This window comes from Chanodichthys erythropterus, chromosome 15, assembly GCF_024489055.1.
Source record: "Chanodichthys erythropterus isolate Z2021 chromosome 15, ASM2448905v1, whole genome shotgun sequence".
Taxonomy (NCBI): Eukaryota; Metazoa; Chordata; class Actinopteri; order Cypriniformes; family Xenocyprididae; genus Chanodichthys; species Chanodichthys erythropterus.
The window spans coordinates 1199221-1222053 of NC_090235.1; the positions used below are offsets into that span (position 1 = coordinate 1199221).

Consider the following 22833-nt stretch of genomic DNA (forward strand, 5'->3'; position numbering starts at 1 on the left):
TGTGTTAGCTCATGGCTTTAACCCTTTTTATTACAAATTATTTCCAGACAATTGTTTGCTTTTTTAATGGTCAACGAAATAAACGGTTTGCTTTTTTTTCTTTCTTTTTTATGGTTACAATGTAACCGGTGAAAAATTATAGGCCTAGTCATAGTCATGGTCATTTGTTCAACAAGACCCAAGAGAAAGTTGTAAATCATAAAATAACATTATTTAATGTTTCTTTTTTTTATCAGTGACGTTGTTTAATATTTCTTTTTCATTGTATTTTGTTGCCTGTTTAATGTAGCAATGAGATTTTGTAATGTGAATTAATCAGTTTGGGCTCTTGGTTTTTATTAATAATACATAGGCCTATTTTGAAAAATATAAAATATGGTAGTTCTATCATCTATATTTATAGAACTTTGACACTGATATCAACTTTTAGAGTGGTAAACTAAAATTACAAAGTTCTGATCATGTGACAGTTTACACATACTGTTATTTTCAAGACAGTCTAAACTTTTATTGATCACTGACAGCTTTAGGTAAAATGCATAAACTACTATTTTTCAAATTAAAAGTAAATTTGGTTTGTGTGATGTTTCAGTGGATTTCGAGTTCGCTTTGCAGAATCAAGGCGATGGAAAAAGACCCATCAGTTTTTTTAAGGGAATGAAGCCAGAAGGCTTCATAAACAAAAAATGCAAAGCCACAAAGTGTGAGACATCAACAAGTGCTTTATATGATGACATTAACCTGATGATGAAAACAGGTGGCAAGATTAAGTTTTTACATTTAATAAAGCAGCTATATATATATATCTGGTTTTCACCACTTTAATAGTGTCTAACCATATTGCGTTAAACTACAGATGTCATGAGTTCAAATATGAGCGAATGTGGATACATTCAGATTATCGTAAAACTGAGGGGTGTGTCTGATGTTTCAGAACTGCGTGGTCCTTTTGTGGTAACCGCTAGGAAAAGAGTGAAAGAAAAAGGCAGAACAAGTGGGAGGGAGAGAAAGAGAGAGCGTGATTCATTAGCCTGTTCTAACTCAGAATGCTAGTAGCTGTTTCCTCAGCAACACCACAAAACAGGAAGTGGTAATGATGTCACATCAAGCCTCAGCCTTAGCTGACTCCTACGTCTTTGAGTATGAATCATTCACACACACAGAGACAATGCAGCAGAGGGCATGCACCCACAAGTCTCATATGACATCATCCCTGTTTGTCCCATGATATAATTCACTGTAAAAAGGAACTGTGTCAAGTTCACCTTTTGTTTCACCATTTAAAGAATACACAGTGAAATTGGTGGATTTTGGGGGGCTTATTAGCAAAACATTTACATTTATGTATTTAGCAGATGTTTTTATCCAAAGTGACTTGCAAAAAAGGAACAAAGGCAGACAACAATAATAAAAATAAACTTTTGACTCTGATATCAGAGCTCTTCTTCAGTTGTTGAACCATGTTGGTATACATGTGAATGGGCGTATCCTCCTGACTACCAGAAAAAAAATTTTTTTTTATTCATATGTTATGCTATGTCCTCTGTAGAGGACACCACGACTCAGTTTTTAAAAAATAAAATAAGACATGAATAAACATGAAAAGGCAAAAACAACAGGATCGGCAATACATTTTTAGATTTCAGGAATTTTAAATCAAACGTTGTATAAAGATGATTCTCAACTATGTTATGAAATATATAACAGAATCATTTGATATACCATGTTGCTTTATGCAATATGTGTGTAAAATGGCCATAAATGTATTTTCCCATTATATGTATATCTACTGTATCTAATTTGCATATTCATGTGTTTTTGGGGCAATATGTAATGAAAAAAGAAGTGTAACAACTGAAGCAATAATTAACAAGATTTTCATAATAGGAATATTGATATATAATTTCATTCCCCATTAACATGTTGTGTCTTCCAAAATGCATAATAAACATGCTTTAAGTCCTAGTGTCCTCTACAGTTGACACATATAACATCGATGTCCAGTTCCGTAACAGAAAGTCATATTTTGATTTGAAACCCCATAACATTTTCCTGAGATGTTAATTTATGACAAATAATAAGAAAATTAGTCAGATATAAATGACAATTGACTCTTCACCGGGAGTTTGATTGACAAGCGATCTAACCAATCATAATGCCGAATCTGCCATTTTGTCCAGGAGTTAGAAGATTAACCTCGGTGGACTTGAACTTGAAGAATGGTATGTAATGATGTCTTTCCGTGTTTGAAACAACATTTCTTCTTATGTTCATTCATGTTTGTTTGATGCTATAAATGAACTAGTAAGAGATGATCGATTCACAAGCCACTTGAACTGAGGCACTACAACAATCTGTCACGACACATTAAAGAGCCACGGAATGGTATTTATTGTTTGAATTTCTTAAAAAATTACACAGTTTGAAAGCTGTGATTTTGTTTAATATCATAAGTAACTTGCTCTGTCTTGTCTCTTTGCTCCGCAATGTATTTTTCACTCTGTATGGCGTGACAGCGCCATGGCTTGTCGGACAAAGCAACATTAACTAGGGGGGCGGGTCTTTGCGAAGGTCAATTACAAAATATTATCATATTTCCACAAGGGTGTAAAATTTGATAACTAAATTAATTATTTTTAAAGACCAAGGAGAGGGAATGGTCATGGTGAAGCTTCCAAACATTTGGTATCTCTGAAAAGCCCTGAATGGGCTCTTTACATGACATCCAGACTTAAAACTGTGACAGGTCTTAGAGAAATTCGCTAAAATACAAACCCGATTCCAAAAAAGTTGGGAAACTGTACAAATTGTGAATAAAAAAGGAATGCAATAATTTACAAATCTCATAAACTTATATTTTATTTACAATAGAATATAGATAACATATCAAATGTTAAAAGTGAGACATTTTGAATTGTCATGCCAAATATTGGCTCATTTTGGATTTCATGAGAGCTACACATTCCAAAAAAGTTGGGACAGGTAGCAATAAGAGGCCGGAAAAGTTAAATGTACATATAAGAAACAGCTGGAGGACCAATTTGCAACTTGTTAGGTCAATTGGCAACATGATTGGGTATAAAAAGAGCCTCTCAGAGTGGCACTGTCTCTCAGAAGTCAAGATGGGCAGAGGATCACCAATTCCCCCAATGCTGTGGTGAAAAATAGTGGAGCAATATCAGAAAGGAGTTTCTCAGAGAAAAATTGCAAAGAGTTTGAAGTTATCATCATCTACAGTGAATAATATTATCCAAAGATTCAGAGAATCTGGAACAATCTCTGTGCGTCAGGGTCAAGGCCGGAAAACCATACTGGATGCCCGTGATCTTCAGGCCCTTAGACGGCACTGCATCACATACAGGAATGCTTCTGTAATGGAAATCACAACATGGGCTCAGGAATACTTCCAGAAAACATTGTTGGTGAACACAATCCACCGTGCCATTCGCCGTTGCCGGCTAAAACTCTATAGGTCAAAAAAGAAGCCATATCTAAACATGATCCAGAGGTGCAGGCGTTTTCTCTGGGCCAAGGCTCATTTAAATTGGACTGTGTCAAAGTGGAAAACTGTTCTGTGCTCAGACGAATCAAAATTTGAAGTTCTTTTTGGAAAACTGGGACGCCATGTCATCCGGACTAAAGAGGACAAGGACAACCCAAGTTGTTATCAGCGCTCAGTTCAGAAGCCTGCATCTCTGATGGTATGGGGTTGCATGAGTGCGTGTGGCATGGGCAGCTTACACATCTGGAAAGGCACCATCAATGCTGAAATGTATATCCAAGTTCTAGAACAACATATGCTCCAATCCAGACTTCGTCTCTTTCAGGGAAGACCTTGCATTTTCCAACATGACAATGCCAGACCACATACTGCATCAATTAGAACATCATGGCTGCGTAGAAGAAGGATCCGGGTACTGAAATGGCCAGCCTGCAGTCCAGATCTTTCACCCATAGAAAACATTTGGCGCATCATAAAGAGGAAGATGATACAAAGAAGACCTAAAACAGTTGAGCAACTAAGCCTGTATTAGACAAGAATGGGACAACATTCCTATTCCTAAACTTGACCAACTTGTCTCCTCAGTCTCCAGACGTTTGCACACTGTTATAAAGAGGGGATGCCAGACAGTGGTAAACATGGCCTTGTCCCAATTTTTTTGAGATGTGTTGATGCCATGAAATTTAAAATAAACTTTTTTTTTCCCTTAAAATGATACATTATCTCAGTTTAAACATTTGATATGTCACCTATGTTGTATTCTGCATAAAATATTGAAATTTGAAACTTCCACATCATTGGATTCTGTTTTTATTCACAATTTGTACAGTGTCCCAACTTTTTTGGAATTGGGTTTGTATAATGTCCTCTATAGAGGACTCCATAGCTGGGTGTCAGGAGGCTATGTGCTTGTGTATAAGTATATAGCAGGTCACACGTCTGTGAGTAATTTTTCACATGATCCTTTGTAAGGTCTCAAGGTAGATCTTCAAAGGACTCAAGGATTTACTGCATATGAGTGATACTGCACTGAATCAATCAAGAATTTGGAACTAGATAAATCCTGAAATCTTTGATATTGTTCAATCATATTTGACCTGGAACGTCCTCCTCACAGTTTTTAGCATCTGGCATCGGCTGATTATGTCTATCTTGTGTGAGGCAGATGGTTGCACTTACTAACATCTGGCAGGCTTTGCATTTTGACATTATAAGGTATGTCCCAAACAGCTGTCTGTATGTTTGTGAGCTTTTACAATTTGAGTCTGGATTTGGAAGCTAATCAAATTATGAAGCTGAAGAGAAAATGTTGTATTTCAGAAGTACATTTTTATGCAAGCGTGTTTGTTTGAAAATAGTGCCGTGGAAAATATTTGGCCATTTAGTCTCTCAGGTATTTACATAGCCCAACAGCAGAGAACGTTTATAACAGGGAGATTTAATGGATGATTAAGTGATGGTCAGCACAGTCACTGTCACAGGCTGATCAAAGGGACATTCCTCCTGCTCTTTGTGAACACAGCTCCTTATATGGATGCTTGTGTCACACCTGAGAGATCCTCAGTCTTTTCAGAAGGTTTTAAAGGAGGAGGTGAACATTTTTCTTCAGTAAAGAAGGAGGAGGTCAACATTTTTCTTCAGTAAAGAAATGCCAATTAGAGGTCTAATACTGCATGATGCCATTGTGTAGTTTGATTCATTGAAATATGCGTTTACACAGAATTTGCTGTAATTGTAAAGTAAAAATGCTGGCCATACATTTACCAGTAGCAGACAGCAGGAAAACAAAATAATGAATATAGGTGTTAAATGAATTCTTTAAGCTGCAAAGGTGGCAGAGAAAGCTGCATTTGAAAAATACATTTTGACTGTTTAATACGGCACAGATAAGACATAAATGTACTTACGATTTTTAAAAAAAACAAAAATATAAAATTAATGTATATGGAATATACTGTAGAAACATTAAATGAAGAATGCAATTATAAAATTATTTTACACCAAAGCCTGGTTTCACAGAAAGGGCTTACATTAAGCCATGGGAGTATAGACTTTAGTTAAATTAGGACATTAAAGTACCTGTTTTAAATGTGTCTCAGAAAAAAAAAAAACATTACTGATGTGCATCTTGAGACAAAACAGATATGTCAGTGCAAGTTTCTTTAAAGGGTTAGTTCACCCAAAAATAAAATGTCATTTATTACTCACGCTCACATCGGTCTACACCCGTAAGACCTACGTTCATCTTCGGAACACAAATTAAAATATTTTTGATGAAATCCGATGGCTCGGTGAGGCCTGCATCGCCAGCAATGGTACCTCCTCTCTCAAAATCCATAAAGGTACTAAAAACATATTTAAATCAGTTCATGTGAGTACAGTGGTTCAATCTTAATATCATAAAGCGACGAGAATATTTTTTGTGCGTGAAAAAAACAAAACTACTTTTTAACAATATCTAGTGATGGCTGATTTCAAAACACAGCTTCGGAGCATTACGAACCTTTTTTGTCGAATAAGTGATTTGGATCGCATGTCAAACTGCCAAACTGCTGAAATCACGTGACTTTGGCACTCCGAACCACTGATTCGATTCGTAAAGCTCCGAAGCTTAATGAAGCAGTGTTTTGAAATCGGCCATCACTAGATATTGTTAAAAAGTCGTTATTTTGTTTTTTGGCACACAAAAAATATTCTCCTTGCTTTATAATATTAAGATTGAACCACTGTACTCACATGAACCGATTTAAATATGTTTTTAGTACCTTTATGGTTCTTGAGAGAGGAAGTACCATTGCTGGCGATGCAGGCCTCACTGAGCCATCGGATTTCATCAAGATGAACGAAGACGTTCCGAAGATGAACAAATGTCTTACGGGTGTAGAATGACATGAGGGTGAGTAATAAATGACATTATTTTCATTTTTGGGTGAACTAACCCTTTAAGTTAAGACAGCTCCAACATGCATTTTAGTCTACTATAGGTCTTGTATGTGAAATGGGATTTTTTTTTTAAAGATATATTGCCCCCAAAAGGTGAAATTAAAGGGATAGTTCACCCAAAATTGAAAATTATCCCATGATTTACTCACCCTCAAGCCATTCTAGGTGTACATGACTATATGACTTTCTGATGAACACAATCAGAGATATATTTAAAAATACCCTAAGTCTTCCAAGGTTTATAATGGTTGTGAACGGGGGGCCGCATTTTGAAGTAAAAAATAATGCATACATCCATAAAAAAAAAAAAAAAAATCCAGACGACTCCAGGGGGTTAATAAAGGCCTTCTTGCATTTTTGTAAGAAAAATATCCATATTTAAAACTTTATAAATTCAAATACCTAGCTTCCGGCAGATGACCGTATGCAGAATGTGCAAGACAATTTGCGGTGGAAGAGTATCCTTTAACCTGAAGCACAACGTAATGGCGAAAACGAAGGCACAGCAGATAGAGCAAAACAAATCACTGGTCACAGATTATAAGTCTAAAACTGTCATTTTTTTAATAGAAAGGTCGGAGGATTTCGATTTAAGAGAAGAGGAGCTTAAATTTGTTTCTCTGCCCTATTTGTTTGAGCTGCGAGAGGATTCTAAGATTACAATACTCCTATATCCTGCGTCATACATCGCGTCATGGATTACTCATTTGGCGCAAGTCGACTTGCGCATTCTGTGTACAGTCGTCTGCCGGAAGCTAGTTATTTGAATTCATAAAGTTTTGAATATGGATATTTTTCTTACAAAAATGCATCAGTTTTATTAACCCCCTGGAGTCATATGGATTACTTTTTTTATGGATAGATACATTATTTTTGGCTTCAAAACGCAGCCCCCCCATTCACACCCATTATAAACCTTGAAGGAATAAGGATATTTTTAAATATATCTCCGATCATGTTCGTCTGAAAGAAGATATATACACCTAGGATGGCTTGAGGATGAGTAAATCATAGGATAATTTTCATTTTTGGTGAACTATCCCTTTAAAGACCACTGCATTACAATTCATTATGAAAAGTTATGCAAAAGTATAAAAAATGCTTAATTTATGAACACTTGGAAGAGTCACACAGCCAATAACTGTGTAATTAATGAGGCTTTAAGTTTATTAAGTAACAGTTAATTGGGATTGTTTCTGCATTCCCAGGCAGGGTGACTTAAACCTTACACATTTGAAGCCCAGCTGGCAGGGTAGCAAAAGATGCACTGAAATAATCTATAATATAGTTGCTTATGTTGCCCTTTTCAGTCAAGCATTCTTCGTCTTTCTCCGCTCAGGTGAACAGCAGTATGTTTGTTTCGCCGGTTCCTCCTCCTCCTCCTGCTCCTCCGTCATGCTGCTTTGCCCCCCATCCCCCTCCCATTGGCTGCCAGCCGTCTAAACAGCTCCAGCTGCAATCACCGCCGCCGCTGCTGCTGCAACGAGCTGCCGGCTATTGGATCACCCCCATCCTGCACAGCCTCTGCCTCCGCCGGTCTGCAAGCTCACGGATCTCTGCCAACACATTCATTATGACGGGCGTCGCGGCTGCCTCCTTCTTCTCCAACGTTTGCCGGTTTGGCGGATGCGGGCTGCACTTCGAGTCCCTGGGCGAGCTCATCGTTCACATCGAAGATAACCACATCGGTGAGTGGCGCTCCGGTTTTGGCCTGCTGTCCCGCTAACCAGTCGCTCTCAAGCGGCGAGAAGGCGCGTCCGTGTGCAGCGCCTTTGGCTGTGTTGTATGCAGTGACGCGCTAATTCACTTGTACGAACTCGCTGTAAATTTAATAGCATTAGCATAGACTCGGTTTAATTAAGAGTCGATAGATAGTCATAAGCAGGTTTCAGCGACGGGTGCACAGTTACCAGACGCTGCTCTGTTTAGATCTAGGCCTGTGTGTACTTGTGGCAAGCTGTTTTAACCTTTATTTGCTTGAAATAACTACTTTATTTTGTTGTTAGTAGTGTTAGTAATTTTAGGGTTTTCAATAGTGACTAATACGAATAATCTAAATTAATTATAATCTAAATCTAATTTATAGATTGGCTACCAGTACTTATTCCAGAAGTGAATATGTATTCATTGCATAATAGAAGAGTTACTAATATCTGTTTCTAGTATTAATTAAATAGACACTAGTACCTATTTAAAGTATTTATTAACCAACTGGATGCCAGTTGCTGGTATGTATTCCTAGAAATGGTATTGAATAAATAAATGGAATGTGAGTATTTAACCAAACATTCTAATAGAATTTAATAGGGATTCACCGATCCAATACTCAGTATCGGTATTGGCTCCGATACTGCCATTTTTGCCGGCTCAGGTATTGGTCAGATGAGACCAATCAAAATCCGATATTGTATGTATACTATTCTGCGTTATTGTTTATAGCCCCACAAAAGGCACAAAAACATTATTAAGCACCATACAGTTTTCATGCACTATATTCGAAGTGTTCTGAAGCCATTCCATAGTTTAATGTGAGGTACAGATGAGTATTTAAGTTGTTAAATTCAAGTTCACGTAAACTCTTCTCTCTGCTGTGGCTGTCAGTCATTCTCCATTCAGCATTCAAAGAATGGGGCAGATGTGGCCTAATGGTTAGAGAGTCGGACTTGTTACCTGAAGGTCGTGGTTCTCAGTCTCAGTACCGGCAGGAAATGTAGGTGAATGATTGGCACTCTCTTACCCACAACTGAGGTGTCTATGAGCAAGGCACCTAAGCCCCAATCACAGCTGCAAAAGAAAGAAAAAAAGGCTGTCCACTGCACTGCTCTAGCTGTGTGTTCATGGTGTGTGTGTGTTCAATACTCACCTCACTGCTGTGTGTGTGCACTTGGATGGGTGAAATGCAGAGCACAAATTACGAGTATGGGACACCATACTTGGCTAAACGTCACGTTCACTTTTCAACTGCTTGTCACGTTTGGTTAGGGCAGTCAACACGATAAAACTCTCTCCAAGATGATTCAATGATTCACTTATTATACTTGATCTGTAAATAAAGTTTTAAGGTTTTACATAAAAGGGCTTTATCTTGCTGGAGTTTATTGCTGTTTCTAAATCATGCTACTTTCTTCTGGTTGCACTTTAAATTGTTCTTCCTGTGCACAGTAACAAAAATTTTAAACTGTTACAACAAAAAACTCAAACTAGTTTATATATTTATATATAAATATATTTACTTGTTTTTCATGAATGTAGGAGTCATATATGACAAAAAGTAATGAGTCATGAATGAAGGAGTCAGCCTGACACCTGTTTATTTCAAAGTTCCTTTAAGACAAGTCATTTCAATCGGCGGCCATCTTTGAAACGCCTCCCGGGCATCCAAGTGCAGCTCCTATCTCTTTGAATGGGGAAACCTCAAATTCTGTAAGGTTGATTGCCAAGCTTTCGATTAAATTTCATATTTGAAATCACCAATAAAATCTGACAACAACTGTCTCATAAATTTTGTTTCTAAATGCTCGAATCATGACAAAAAATGGTATTTTTCAGACTGGATCAACCAAATGCACATACACAGTCCTTAATGCACATCTCTTGTGAACCTCATTTGAGAGGTGCGCGTCTAACTGTTTCTATAGAAACCGGAGCTTCTAACGGCCACTGCAGTGACGCGATGACTTTACCAGTCAGCGATTGGCTCTTATTTAGAAGGCGGGACTTATTCCACCATATTGCGCGTTGCACTTTCTCCCATTCATAATAATACGAGTGACTCTTCTTGTGTTATTCTGTAGTCTTTGTTTATTATGAATGTCTACCAAGCTAATGAAGCTATTGGTTTATACAGTTGTTGCACTGGTGAATATACATAAAATATACATAAATGTATAGGACTGTCACAATAATCAATGTATCGTCTTATCGCTCAATATATGGACATGTCATTGATATTTTTTTGTAGTGAGGGGTTATATTGCCCATTATGTTTACATAAAAATGAATGTCACCAACATTTTGCAGACAGTGTCAGCCTCTGTCATCTTATCTGCTCTCCTTCATATGCAAAGCAGACATTGACAGTTGAAAAGATGGTGTCATTCGAGGCTTTATGGTGTTTTCCTGACAACTACAGACAGTTTTGAAGAATAAGTCCAAATGCACCCTGTTTCAAAGCGCACTGTTCCAGTGTAAAATCAGCTCACAGCTAGCACAAAAAGCAGCATCACAGCAAGATGCTGCAGTTACGAGTGTCTTTTGCAGTATCTCGTGCATAACAAGGTGTTATAAACATGCAGCACTGATGTTAAAAGAAGTTCAATGATTTCTGGGACAATACATCGCCCAGCAAAAAGTAACTATCGTGACAGGCCTATAAATGTATACTAGTAACTAGTAAAAATACATTCTTGTTATAGGATTAAATGTAAAAATGGCTTGCCATGTCTACCATAATTAGTGCTTGCTGCTGAGAGCCATTGTTTATGCTAATATTGTGTATTCAAGCTGTCTGTCAAGTCCAAGGGAATGATTTTCTGCTTAGGTGCTTAATAGTTACTTGAAGATTTACATACAAAAAAATGTATTTACATTTTAATCCAAAGTCGGCGATCACTAAATGCAACAGAATTAACTTTATTTAGATTTAAGCGGTATGCACTGTAAAACTTTGTACATAAAAAAGAAAATTCAACCCACTAAAATTGAAAAGTGTAAATAAAGTTACCACTTTGAATATAATTACTGATGTAAAAATTCAAGTTGAAACTCTGAAAACTTAAATGTAGTTGTTATAACATTATGAAAACGTGTTGTCTATTAGTGCAAGGAGTATAAACCACCTGGATAATGTTAAATATATATTGTCTATACTAATTATTGTGTTTTGGCATTCAGTGTCTTTACTATTTAATATTTACTATTAATATTTGTATACATTGCTGATCTGTGATGGAAAATGCATATTTATATTTAACTTTTTTTTTTTGCTGTTTTTCTTATTCTGATGGCAGTGCCTCACTTGTCTCCATAGTGACTGCAAATGTCACAATGGAAGGCCTGTGTCAGAATGAAACACACCTGCACCCCAGTCTGTGTCTGTCAGTGTAGCCACATAAAAGATCAGCTGGCCTGATTTCCCTCAGGGGTCACAGATCTGACATTTGGGGTTAGGGATTTGATCTCAGAGCTCTTGTTTTAATGAGCACAACAATGAGAGACTCCTAGCCCTCCACAAAGATCATTAATTCTATAATCAATAATAAATCCTATTGAGTGGAAACCCCATGCTGTGGCTTGGTTTTGCAGTTTGCCAGTCATGAAGAAAATTCTTAAAATTTGTTATGTATATTCAAAATTCTATGCAATCATCATGATAACATTATAACTTTAAATCATTAAGCAGCACCTTTAAACTTGAGTTAGTGCTAGTTTGTTCCTCGCTGTTGGTGTTGGGAGATTAATGTGAAAAGCTGACTGGGACAACATATATTTTAGGCAGCTGCCATATAGAGCAGGATACAGACTCTGTCTACATCTCCTGAATTACATCCCATGATTGTCTCCAACTCTTCCTTTCTTTCATCGCTTTAGGAAATCATGCTCACATGTAACAAATGAAGTGTTAGTGATGGCAGGTCATTTATAATTTTACTGATTTGAATTTATAGAAAATATAAAAATGGGAATTGATAAAATAGCTACAAACAATTTTGAAAAAAAGCAGTCAGATGTTCTTGAGTAACTTTTGACTGGCTTAAGTTAAGTCCCATCAGAAGCCCTGATGCTATGTGTAATTTTGTTTTGTCTCAGCATGGAAAGCTAATATATACACTACCGTTCAGAAGTTTGGGATCAGTAAGATTTTTAATGTCTTTAAAAGAAGTTTCGTCTGCTCACCAAGGCTGCATTTATTTAATAAAAAATACAGTAAAATCAGTAATATTGTGAAATATTATTACAATTTAAAATAAACAATTTTTGAAAATGTAATTTATTCTTGTGTTGGCAAAGCTGAGTTTTCAGCATCATTACTCCAGTCTTCAGTGTCACATGATCTTTCAGAAATCATTCTAATATGATGATTTGCTGCTCAAGAAACATTTATCGTGTACAGATGTACAAAATATTTGTGTACAATATTTTTTTCAGGATTCTTTGATGAATAGAAAGTTCAAAAGAACAGCATTTATTTGAAATATTATCTTTTGTTACATTTTAAATGTCTTTACTGTCACTTTTGATCGATTTAATGCATCCTTGCTGAAAAAAAATATGAATTTCTTTAAATTCTTCTCAAAAAATAAAAATAAAAATTCTTACTGACCCCAAACTTTTAAACGATAATGTTACAAAAGCTTTGTATTTCAGATAAATGCTGTTCTTTTGAACTTTCTATTCATCAAGGAATCCTGAAAAAAAGTATACAACTGTTTTTAACATTGATAATAATAATAAATGTTTCTTGAGCAGCAAATCATCATATTAAAATGATTTCTGAAGGATCATGTGACACTGAAGACTGGAGAAATGATGCTGAAAATTCAGCTTTTCCAACACAGAAATAAATTATATTTTATATTATATTCCAATAGAAAATAGTTATTTTAAATTGTAATAATAGTTCACAATATTACTGTTTTTACTGTATTTTTAATTAAATAAATGCAATCTTGGTGAGCAGACAAAAAAACTTATTTTAAAAATATTAAAAATCTTACCGATCCCAAACTTTTGAACGGTAGTGTGTGTGTGTGTGTGTGTGTATATATATATATATATATATATATATATATATATATATATATATATATATATATATATATATATATATATTTTTTTTTTTTTTTTTTTTTTTTGACAAAATTGTATCGATTTTTAATACTGTGCATTTATCAGTTATTGCTCATACCATTTCAAATATTATTGGTTCATTGTACCATGCTGAATTTTAAAATTGATTAATTTATAATATTAAATGTATGTATTTTCAAAGAGTCTTCATATCATACCCAGTGGCAAAGTTCAAATAATTTATTAATAAAACAAAATCAGGACTTGGTCGGAACTCTCTTTTTGTTGCAGTTATAGTTGGTGTATATCGTGTGGTCACACCAGTACTGTTTTGACTGCTATAGCTGTCATAGTTGTAGTTAAAAATAGTCAAAGGTTGTGTCTGCTTGCAAACATTTACATTTTGAATAATTTCACATGAATATTCTTCAGGGAAGTTGTTTGAGAGGTCAAGGTCATTTAGGTAATGTTAGGCAAACAGACAGGTTTACACAATTGTAGTTACACAATTATTTCCAGAATAAAGTGAGTTATTCCAGTGTTACAAGCAACATCATCTCAGATGTTACGAAGTCATGTTGGAGTCTGACCAGTCTGTTTTCTTGTTACACTAAGTACTGCAATTTGATTTGCTTGCTTGTCTTGTTTGACTTCCATATGATATAGTATTTAATTGAATGTTTTTACAATCAAAGTGAACCCACTTGATCTGAATTTGAATGGTGTTTTTGTGCCTTTTCATTCCTTTAGTAATCCAATGAACTGTAAACATTGTAAACTTAGATAAACTGCCTTGTTAAATGCCGTTTTTTAGATTGATCAGTTATCTGTGGGCTATAGTTTCATGCAGTCAGTCTTTCTTGATGCTTAAAGTGAATATAAAGTTACATGAACTTATGTAATATTGCCTCCTTGTGGTAAAGTTGTGGTGTTTTTTACCACATGACATGCAGGAGAGACCTTTGCAGACTGTCATAAGACCTGAACACATTTACATTATAAAATCATAGACACCAAGAAAGAGCTGTCATGTTACCCTATATAGAAAACTATGCTTTATTGGCATGGTGGAATAAAATATAATTTGACATCATTGAGTATCAAAGCTTCCTCAAAACAGATGGGCATCTTGATACTGGTCAGGGTGAATTGAAGAAAGAGATGCAGGCATACAAACAAACACGCACACAAAAAGAAAGATCATTGTGTATATCTGTGTATAGTTGCCTAGGCTGAAAGGAATTTTGCATTATGTCATACCCTCCCTCTGTCAGCTAGACTGTCCTCCGGGTATTCGGACTTGTATTTAGGTAAGTTGTTGTTTAGTGTCGTGACTGTGGAAAATTGTTCAGACATGCCCGCTTCATTTCCTCACTATTGTATCTGCTTGTCGTAGGTAACAGGTGACATAATTGTAAACAACTGAGCCGAGTTACTCTGTTACGGCCTGTTTGTTTTCTTCTCTTTAAATTATATGCGTATTGCGTCAATGCAGGTTTCTAAGTGTTTTCTGTTGACAGCGCAACCACTGCAACATTTAAATTAAATTAAACTTTGGTAAAAGATCAAGGGTTTTAGTAAAACACTGGAAAAGATAAAAAAAAAAGTAACAAAACATCAGTTTTAACTTTTAAGCATAAACACAGCCCTTTAATGTGTCACTAAACCATTTAAACCTGAACAATAAATCAGCTCTATTTGGAATTGTATAAACAATACTATTTGTGCTCTCGCTACCATATCATACTACCTCGACCATTAAATGCTGCTATTTTCTTAATTTAACCATAAATATAAAACTGTAAGGAATTCGGAGTGAATTTTGAAACTTAGGCGAGCTTCTTTCAGTGACCAGAAGATGTCAGGCTTGTTACACAGTATTCGTTTGCTCTAGCAGTCGGTAAGGGAAGTGCTACGTTTTTTGTTTTTTTTTTGTTTTTTTTTTGAAGTAAACCAAAAAGTATGGAAAGGCTTGTAAATGTCTAAGTTTTATTATTTTGAGGCCCAAAGGGTCTAGTATAACTAATAGCACAGTTCTCATTTATAACATTGATGTTTGGTTGAGGTTGTTGATGAATAATCATCATGCATAATATCCATAAGGGAAGTGTTGCATCTTATACTACTGTTTTTGACTTACTGAGTAATATTAAGGTGAATATTTGATTCATATGTTTATTTTCTGAAGTTATAAAATGGATTTTGTGGCCTCTATCTGAAATAATAGATGCAATTATTGCAATAATAGTTTATGAAACATTAAGAAATTAACTAATAATTATAGAAGTTAATTCTGTTCCTCTCTGTTGAGATCATTATTATTTAATTGTGTGTGAGTAAGAGAAAATGTTGCATTAAATGACTCATCAGGCCTTTTTATGAGGCAATTAGTGAAATCCAGTGGAAAATCCATTATACCAGCTTTCCTAGACCCACCCAAAACCCAGTGCGTGTTTGTATGTATGTTCTGGTGTGCATGATTTGTGTGTGTGAATTCGTATGTTTTTGTTTCCCTTTTCATATGTGTACTCGACCTTGAGCTTGCGTGTGTTTGCGTGTACATACGGAAGTGTTTGGAGCGTTGTATCCTGCTGAGCTCTGAGAAGTGTAATTACAGCCTCGTTTAGAGTTCTCTCCATTCACTCCTTCCCGCCTGTCTTCCCCTCCTCCCCCCCCTTCCCTCCATCCGGAGACCTGCTGCTCTCCAGAGCATTAAAACACTCCCCTGCTTTTTAATTAGCCGTCTGGAAAACAAACCCGGCAAATTCCTGCATCGCCGCTCCATGCCAGGCTCCTCTGACTTATGCACAGACTCACACTAACAGGGACACACATATTGCTTTCTGTTGTTGTTCTCCACCACAGGGTGGCACGTTTGCTCTTCTGGTGGTTTCAGCCCTCTTAAAAGATTCCAAAAATGTTCTTACAAGGATGCATTTCCGTCAAATTTAGATCCACCTGATCCAAAATCAGTGTTCAGGACAGCAGTAAATATCCCAGTGAGGTTTGATAGGGAGCGGATTTAATGATATGGCTGTGAATAAAAGGCATGTTTATGGGAGAAAGTTCTTTAATGTCCTCACAGAGGGCCCAGTATTATTAGTCCTACATAAAGATTTCATAGGGATTTAATACTGGTCATGGCCCATTAAAATGCAACATTACTGCTACTGGTTGTGACGAGTGGTGCATTCAGCTGTTCAACTAAGTTCCTTCTGCCATAAGGAGGGTTGTTGTTTGTACTGAATTATGACGGCCGTTATTGAAAGTTTATGATTTTGTTAAATGTGAAAATTAACTCTGGGGCATTCAGTTTAAGAGGCATTGAATGTTAAATGTGTGTGTTTCTGTATTTCCTTGCTACTTTTCCTGTGGAAAGACCTTGTGTGCCTCGATTTTCTAGGTGAAGGGAAATCATAAAATTGGAAAACATTAACTCTGCCCTCCCTTTACTGTTTTGCACCTGGCACACATAATTACACTTCACCCACGCATAATACCAGAATAAAGTTTCTAAGATTTAAAGTAGTTGTTAAAAAATGAAAATTCTGCCATTTTCTCACCCTCATGTTTTTGAAACCTGCATGACTGACTTCTTCCATGAAACACAAATCTTTTCCATATAATGAAAGTGATCCAAGGCTGCCAAGAAAGATTTAAGTATGTTTTAAAAGTTTAAAACAAAACAGAAATTTGACTAATTAAAGTAGGTGTCAAATACAATGGATTCTTGAAAATAAATACATTTAATATTATAAATGCATCAAAAACAAATCTATCACACCACTTTAAAAAAGCTTGTAATATAGTAAAAAATTAATACAGTCAACTTTTATGATACTTTTACAATGCTTTTTATTTACTATTTACACGTTGACAACTCTGGGGACCCATCCACTGTTACTGAAATGAAAAAGAGCAGCATAAACATTCTTCAAAATATCTCTTTTTATGTTCCATGAACGAAAATAAGTCATACTACTTAGTAAGTAATTTCTTTTTACTGTAGCTCTCTAAACTCTTAATTTTCAACAAACCCGAAATATAAATGTATGATGTTTTGCAAGCATCTCACCTTGAAGGCGAATTTGTGAGTCTAATTTGTGTATCTTTTATATTTAAAAGGTTATGGGAAAATAAATATAGAATAGAAAAAAATGCTGGTGTGTAGGTTAAAAGTAAAATTTCATGGTTAAAACTATGTTTTTACTTATTTCTTAATTGCTATAAAATGTGAAGTATGTTTAAGCTTGAAAGGGCACACCACACCAGCAGGTAAAATGATTTGGAAACGCTAATAAACCACTGATGAAGACCACCTCAGTGGACCACCTGAGATACACAAATGTGTGTGTGTGTGTGTGTGAAGGTGTGTGTCCTCTTTATGAGGTGAGGAAGGCCTAATCCATGCACTGCCGACACCAGAAAGCACTCTGATGAGATTAAGGCAGACTCAGACACAGGTAGACTGGTTTCCTTTAAAGACGTCAAGGAAATTTAGCTACTCTGTGCTATTTTTACCATTCATTTGTGTTTTGGTGCTATTACAGATTGTGTGAAATGTGACAAAAGATATTTATTCACATGCAAAATCTGGCAAGTTTTACAAAGCGTGTAGAAGTTGCTCCATGTTAAAGGAGAATAATGGTTAAGTGAACATGCTGGAATGCTTTTAATGGCTTTGAGTAATACCTCATTTAGACATATGGGACCTATTATATACACTGCCTGTTATACACAAATATAACTGTGCACACGCATGCAATGCAACCCATTTGAACGTTAAAAACCCTGCTTTTCTTTTTCTCCTTTCTCCACATGGTCATTGAAACCTCTTTAAAATATCATGTAGAATGTGCCAGCTTCACTTACACACATAATGTGCCACCCTGTCTTTTTTTCTCTTTGTGAGGTCTTCTGTGCACCATTTCTGTTTTAATGAGCTCTAAGCAGCAATTAACATCCTACAATTCTCTCTCTCTCTCTCTCTCTCTCTCTCTCTCTCTCTCTCTCTCTCTCTCTCTCACACATACACTTTCAAACACTTACAGTGTGTATTAAACAATGCCTTCACTAATTAACATTTTGTGAAAGTATTTGTAAAAAATAAGACACATACTGATCAATCATCATAAGGGACTCTTTGCCACATGAGGGCAGTCTTAGACCATGATACAGACTTTAACCAGACACACACACTCACAAACACACACACTTGGCAGAGGAACATTTGAAGCATTGCCTGGTGTGCCTCAGGCACTGGAAGCTGCCTGCTGTCACAAGCAGAATGGAAAAAGTGTGGTGGTTGGGTTGGGACTGCAGGGCATTAGGGGTACTTGTTTGACTAAACTTACAGTAAGCACAAAATAATGTTTCAAGCTGTTGCAAGATGTGAGCATCAATGTAATGTACTGCATACACCGTGTTTACCTTGACATATATGTGTACCTTCAGCTTTATTGTGTGTGTTTTACAGTGTAATATGTTTTATGTGTAATATGTGTTCTTTCTCTTCCTTTCTCAGATACAGATCCCAGAGTTTTGGAGAGGCAGGAGCTGCAGCAGCCCACGTACGTTGCTCTGAGCTACATTAATAGGTGTGTATGTTGAAATATGTAATTTGCTTAATAAAATATTGATAAAATTGTAATTGTATTATAAAATTTAAACTATATTATTATATTAAAATATATATATATATATAAAATATGTATAAGATTTTTTTTTTTTTTAAAGAAATAAATACTTTTTATCAGCAAGGGTGCACTCATTGTGAAGGTAAAGACATTTCAATCATGACAACTCTTGGAATGAATTTAAACAGAATTTATTAATATACATGGAATCTACATAGGTTTTGTCTTGGTGGACTAGATCTGCTATGCTGCTGCTGGATGAGTGAGAATACATCTAAAATCCACATTAAAACATTGAAGTGAATTTAGGCTGCTGCAAGGAAACATAGGGAGTACTTCCGAGCAGATCTAGGCAGGTGGTGCTGGGGAAGGAGGAGGGCAAGCAAATTCCTATGGTGCGCTGCAATAAACTGATCTGATTCAAAGTCAGGAATAAATAGGTTACGTAGATGGAACAAAACGGAATGATTGGATGACCAGTTGGCTTTAGGTGAACCAATCAGCTGCTCGGAACACTTTCATGACTGAAATATATATTTTTAATGTTACAAAATATTCAAATTTAAATAATTTCTGTTCATTGAACTTTCAGTTTTTCAAAGAATCTTCAAAAACATTTCAGTTTCCACAAAAAATATTAAGCAGCACAACTGTTTTCATCATTAATAATAAGAAGAAATGTTTCTTTAGCACTAAATCAGCATATTAGAATGATTTCTGAAGGATCGTGTGACACTGAAGAGAAAACTGATTCTAAACAAATTCAGCTTTGCCACCACAGGAATAAATTACATTTATAATATATTCAAATGTAATATATTCAAAAACATTAAAAAATCCTACTGACCCTAAACTTTTGAATGGTAATGTATTACTTAGATATATAAATTCATAATGCTGTGTATATGCATAAAATATAAATAAATAAAGCACTTGGAAGGAGGCCATTGTATTTGACACCTACTTTATTTAGTCAAATTTCTGTTTTGTTTTAAACTTTTAAATAACTTTAATTCAAAGAACAATAAAGTCCTCAGGTACACCAGTACCTGCACATTCAGTCTATTAATGTGGCTTATTGTTTTTTTTTGTTTTTTTTAGATTCATGACTGAAGCAGCACGCAGAGAGCAAGAAACTCAGAAGAAGAAGGTCCAACCCAAAATTGCTATATCAGTCACCGGAGGTGTATCACGTAACAGTACAGCCACGCCTCCACGGCATAGCAACGGCAGCCTAACTCCGCCCGTCACCCCTCCTATCACACCCTCATCCTCGTTCCGCAGCAGCACACCCACAGGTTATTGGAGTTTGTGTGATTTTATATATATATTTATATTTATATATTTTTATATATATGTGTGTGTCCTAAATAGTAGACTATCATTTAGTTTCAGTTGCGCTGAATCTGTGATGCATAAAAAGTGTTTCTTTTAGAAATATTAAAGGGGTCATGAACTGCATTTTTTAAAAAATTATAATGTTCACTTAAAGATAATGTAATCAAGATTTTACATCAAAAACATCATAATTTAGAAGTAATAGGCTATTTTCTATACTGTTTTTGACCCTCGCTTTGAAACACTGTTTTAATAGGCTTGCTGCAATCAAGACTTGGAAGTAAATGCCCAGTGCTATGATTGGGTAACAGTTTTGCATATTAAAATAATTTTCAATGTCCCCGCCATTACACGTGTAATTGTTTTGAAAACTTCCGCTGTTGAAAAATGAAATGGTTAAAGTTTAAGAACTTTGTTACCACAGTTATAGTTGACAAAGGATAACTTATGGTGTTTCATGCAAATGAATTATGAATGAATGTACCATTGTGAGTTACATATAAAATGATCTGTAAAAGACAAAGCAATAGTGACACGTGGTAAAAACATTGTTACTCACACTTGTGTATTGTGACATTACTGTAATCCAATAGGGAAGTCTCTCTTAAAAGCCTGCATCAAACTGTCTTGTTTAAAAACTAATTCACAGTAAAATGAAGCAAACAAAGCAAACAGCAGTGGTGGTCTTTCATCGCAGAAAATCTGTCATTTTGACAGCTTGTTTAAAAAGCTGTTTTTGGACTAACAAGGAAGATTTGAGTTCTGAAACAGAATATTTTTTTATAGAACTATGACCTCTTATATGTGAAAAGATTGAAGAAAATTTGATTTCTCAATTTATGACCCATTTAAGTCAAAACTGAACTGTAGCCAAAAAAAAAAGCACACATTAGGACCCTAATGAAGAAACATTGGATGATTGGAGCAAAGGGCACGTTTATACTCTCAGTTCTCATTAATTCTTTCATCAGCTAATATATGAAGCAAATAAATGACTAATTAAAGAGTTTAACTTTATTGGTACGCCTCAGGCAGTGAGTGTGATGAGGAGGAAGTGGAGTATGAAGACTCTGACAGCGACGAGTCCTGGACTACAGAAAGTGCCATCAGCTCAGAGTCCATCCTCAGCTCCATGTGCATGAATGGAGGTGATGAGAAACCCTTCGCATGCCCTGTTCCAGGATGCAAGAAGAGATACAAGGTACTGCACTGTGTGTGTGTGTATGTATATGTATATGGACAAAATTATTGGGACATACCTCTTATTTCTTGAATTTAGGTGTTTCAATCAGACCCATTGCCACATATCTATAAATCAAACACCTAGCCATGCAGTCTGCATTTACAAAAGTTTGTGAAAAAAATGGGTTGTTCTGAAGAGCTCACTGAATTCAAGCATGGTACTGTGATAGCGCGCACACCTTTGCAATAAGTCAGTGAAACCTCATCCCTGCTAGATATTCCATGGTCAACTGCAAGTGGTATTATTGGAAAGTGGAAGCATTTAGGAACAGCAGCAACTCACGAATCAGAAGACCACGTGAAGTAACAGAGCCGGGTCGCTGAGTGCTGAGTTGCATAAAAGTTGCCAATGCTCCGCTGATTCCATAGATGAAGAGTTCCAAACTTCTTTGGCATTAATATTAGCACAAAAACTGGGGTTTTGGGGGTTGGCCAAGGCCCCTTACTTCCAGTGACGGGAAATTTTAATGCTTCAGCATAGCTAGACATTTTGGACAAAGCTATGCTTCCAACTTTGTGCACTGGGGTAGATAAGGGCCTTCCCCAAACTGTTCACACAAAGCACCATGAAGTCCGTGAAGACTTGGTTGGATGAGTTTGGTGTGGGAGAACTTGACTGGCCCACACAGAGCCCTGACCTTTGGGATGAACTGGAACAGAAATTGCGAACCAGTCCCTCTTATCCAAAATCGGTGCCTGATTTCACAAATGCTCAACTGGATGAATGGGCAAATATTCCCATAGGAACACTCCATGGTCCAAGTGTTGTGATCAAGTGTCCCAATACTTTAGTCCATATATACAATGTGTGTGTGTGTGTATATATATATATATATATATATATATATATATATATATATATATATATGCTATAGAGCTATACAAAACTATTTAAAAATATTAATTTGTGTTATTACATTTATAAATTAATGACATTATTGTAGTATCATATACAAGTAAATCTCAAAAAACTGTAGTTGGTCACAATAAATGTCATGGTCTCTTCCTGTCTAAGTAAAGCTGTGAAAGCAGTAGATGATTACACTAAATGTTCTTTATTTCTGGAAAGTTCCTTAGGCTTTGTCTCATTCTTGCTTTTCTTCTAACTTCTCACTCTTCCAGAATGTGAATGGTATTAAGTACCATGCTAAAAACGGACACAGGACGCAGATCCGTGTGAGAAAGCCCTTCAAGTGTCGCTGTGGGAAAAGCTATAAAACCTCTCAAGGCCTTAGACATCACACCATCAACTTCCACCCACCCCTGTGATACACACAGAGTCATTTTCATGTTTACCTAATCATTCTTTCATTTACATTTCTTGATCATGTGTTGACTGGGATCAAATGCTGATTTCATTATTTTTTTCTCTTTTTTTTTTTT

At 35.9% G+C, this 22833-nt stretch overlaps 1 protein-coding gene across 1 annotated transcript; it reads left to right on the forward strand.

Moving 5' to 3' along the window:
- Nucleotides 1-7904: 7904 nt before the first annotated feature.
- On the forward strand, nucleotides 7905-22797 carry jazf1a (JAZF zinc finger 1a). The gene is made up of 5 exons (XM_067411192.1): nucleotides 7905-8133; nucleotides 18759-18831; nucleotides 19972-20168; nucleotides 21240-21409; nucleotides 22573-22797. Exons 1-5 carry the CDS (start codon nucleotides 8019-8021, stop codon nucleotides 22717-22719), a joined length of 702 nt encoding a protein of 233 aa, XP_067267293.1. The 5' UTR covers nucleotides 7905-8018; the 3' UTR covers nucleotides 22720-22797.
- Nucleotides 22798-22833: the final 36 nt, after the last annotated feature.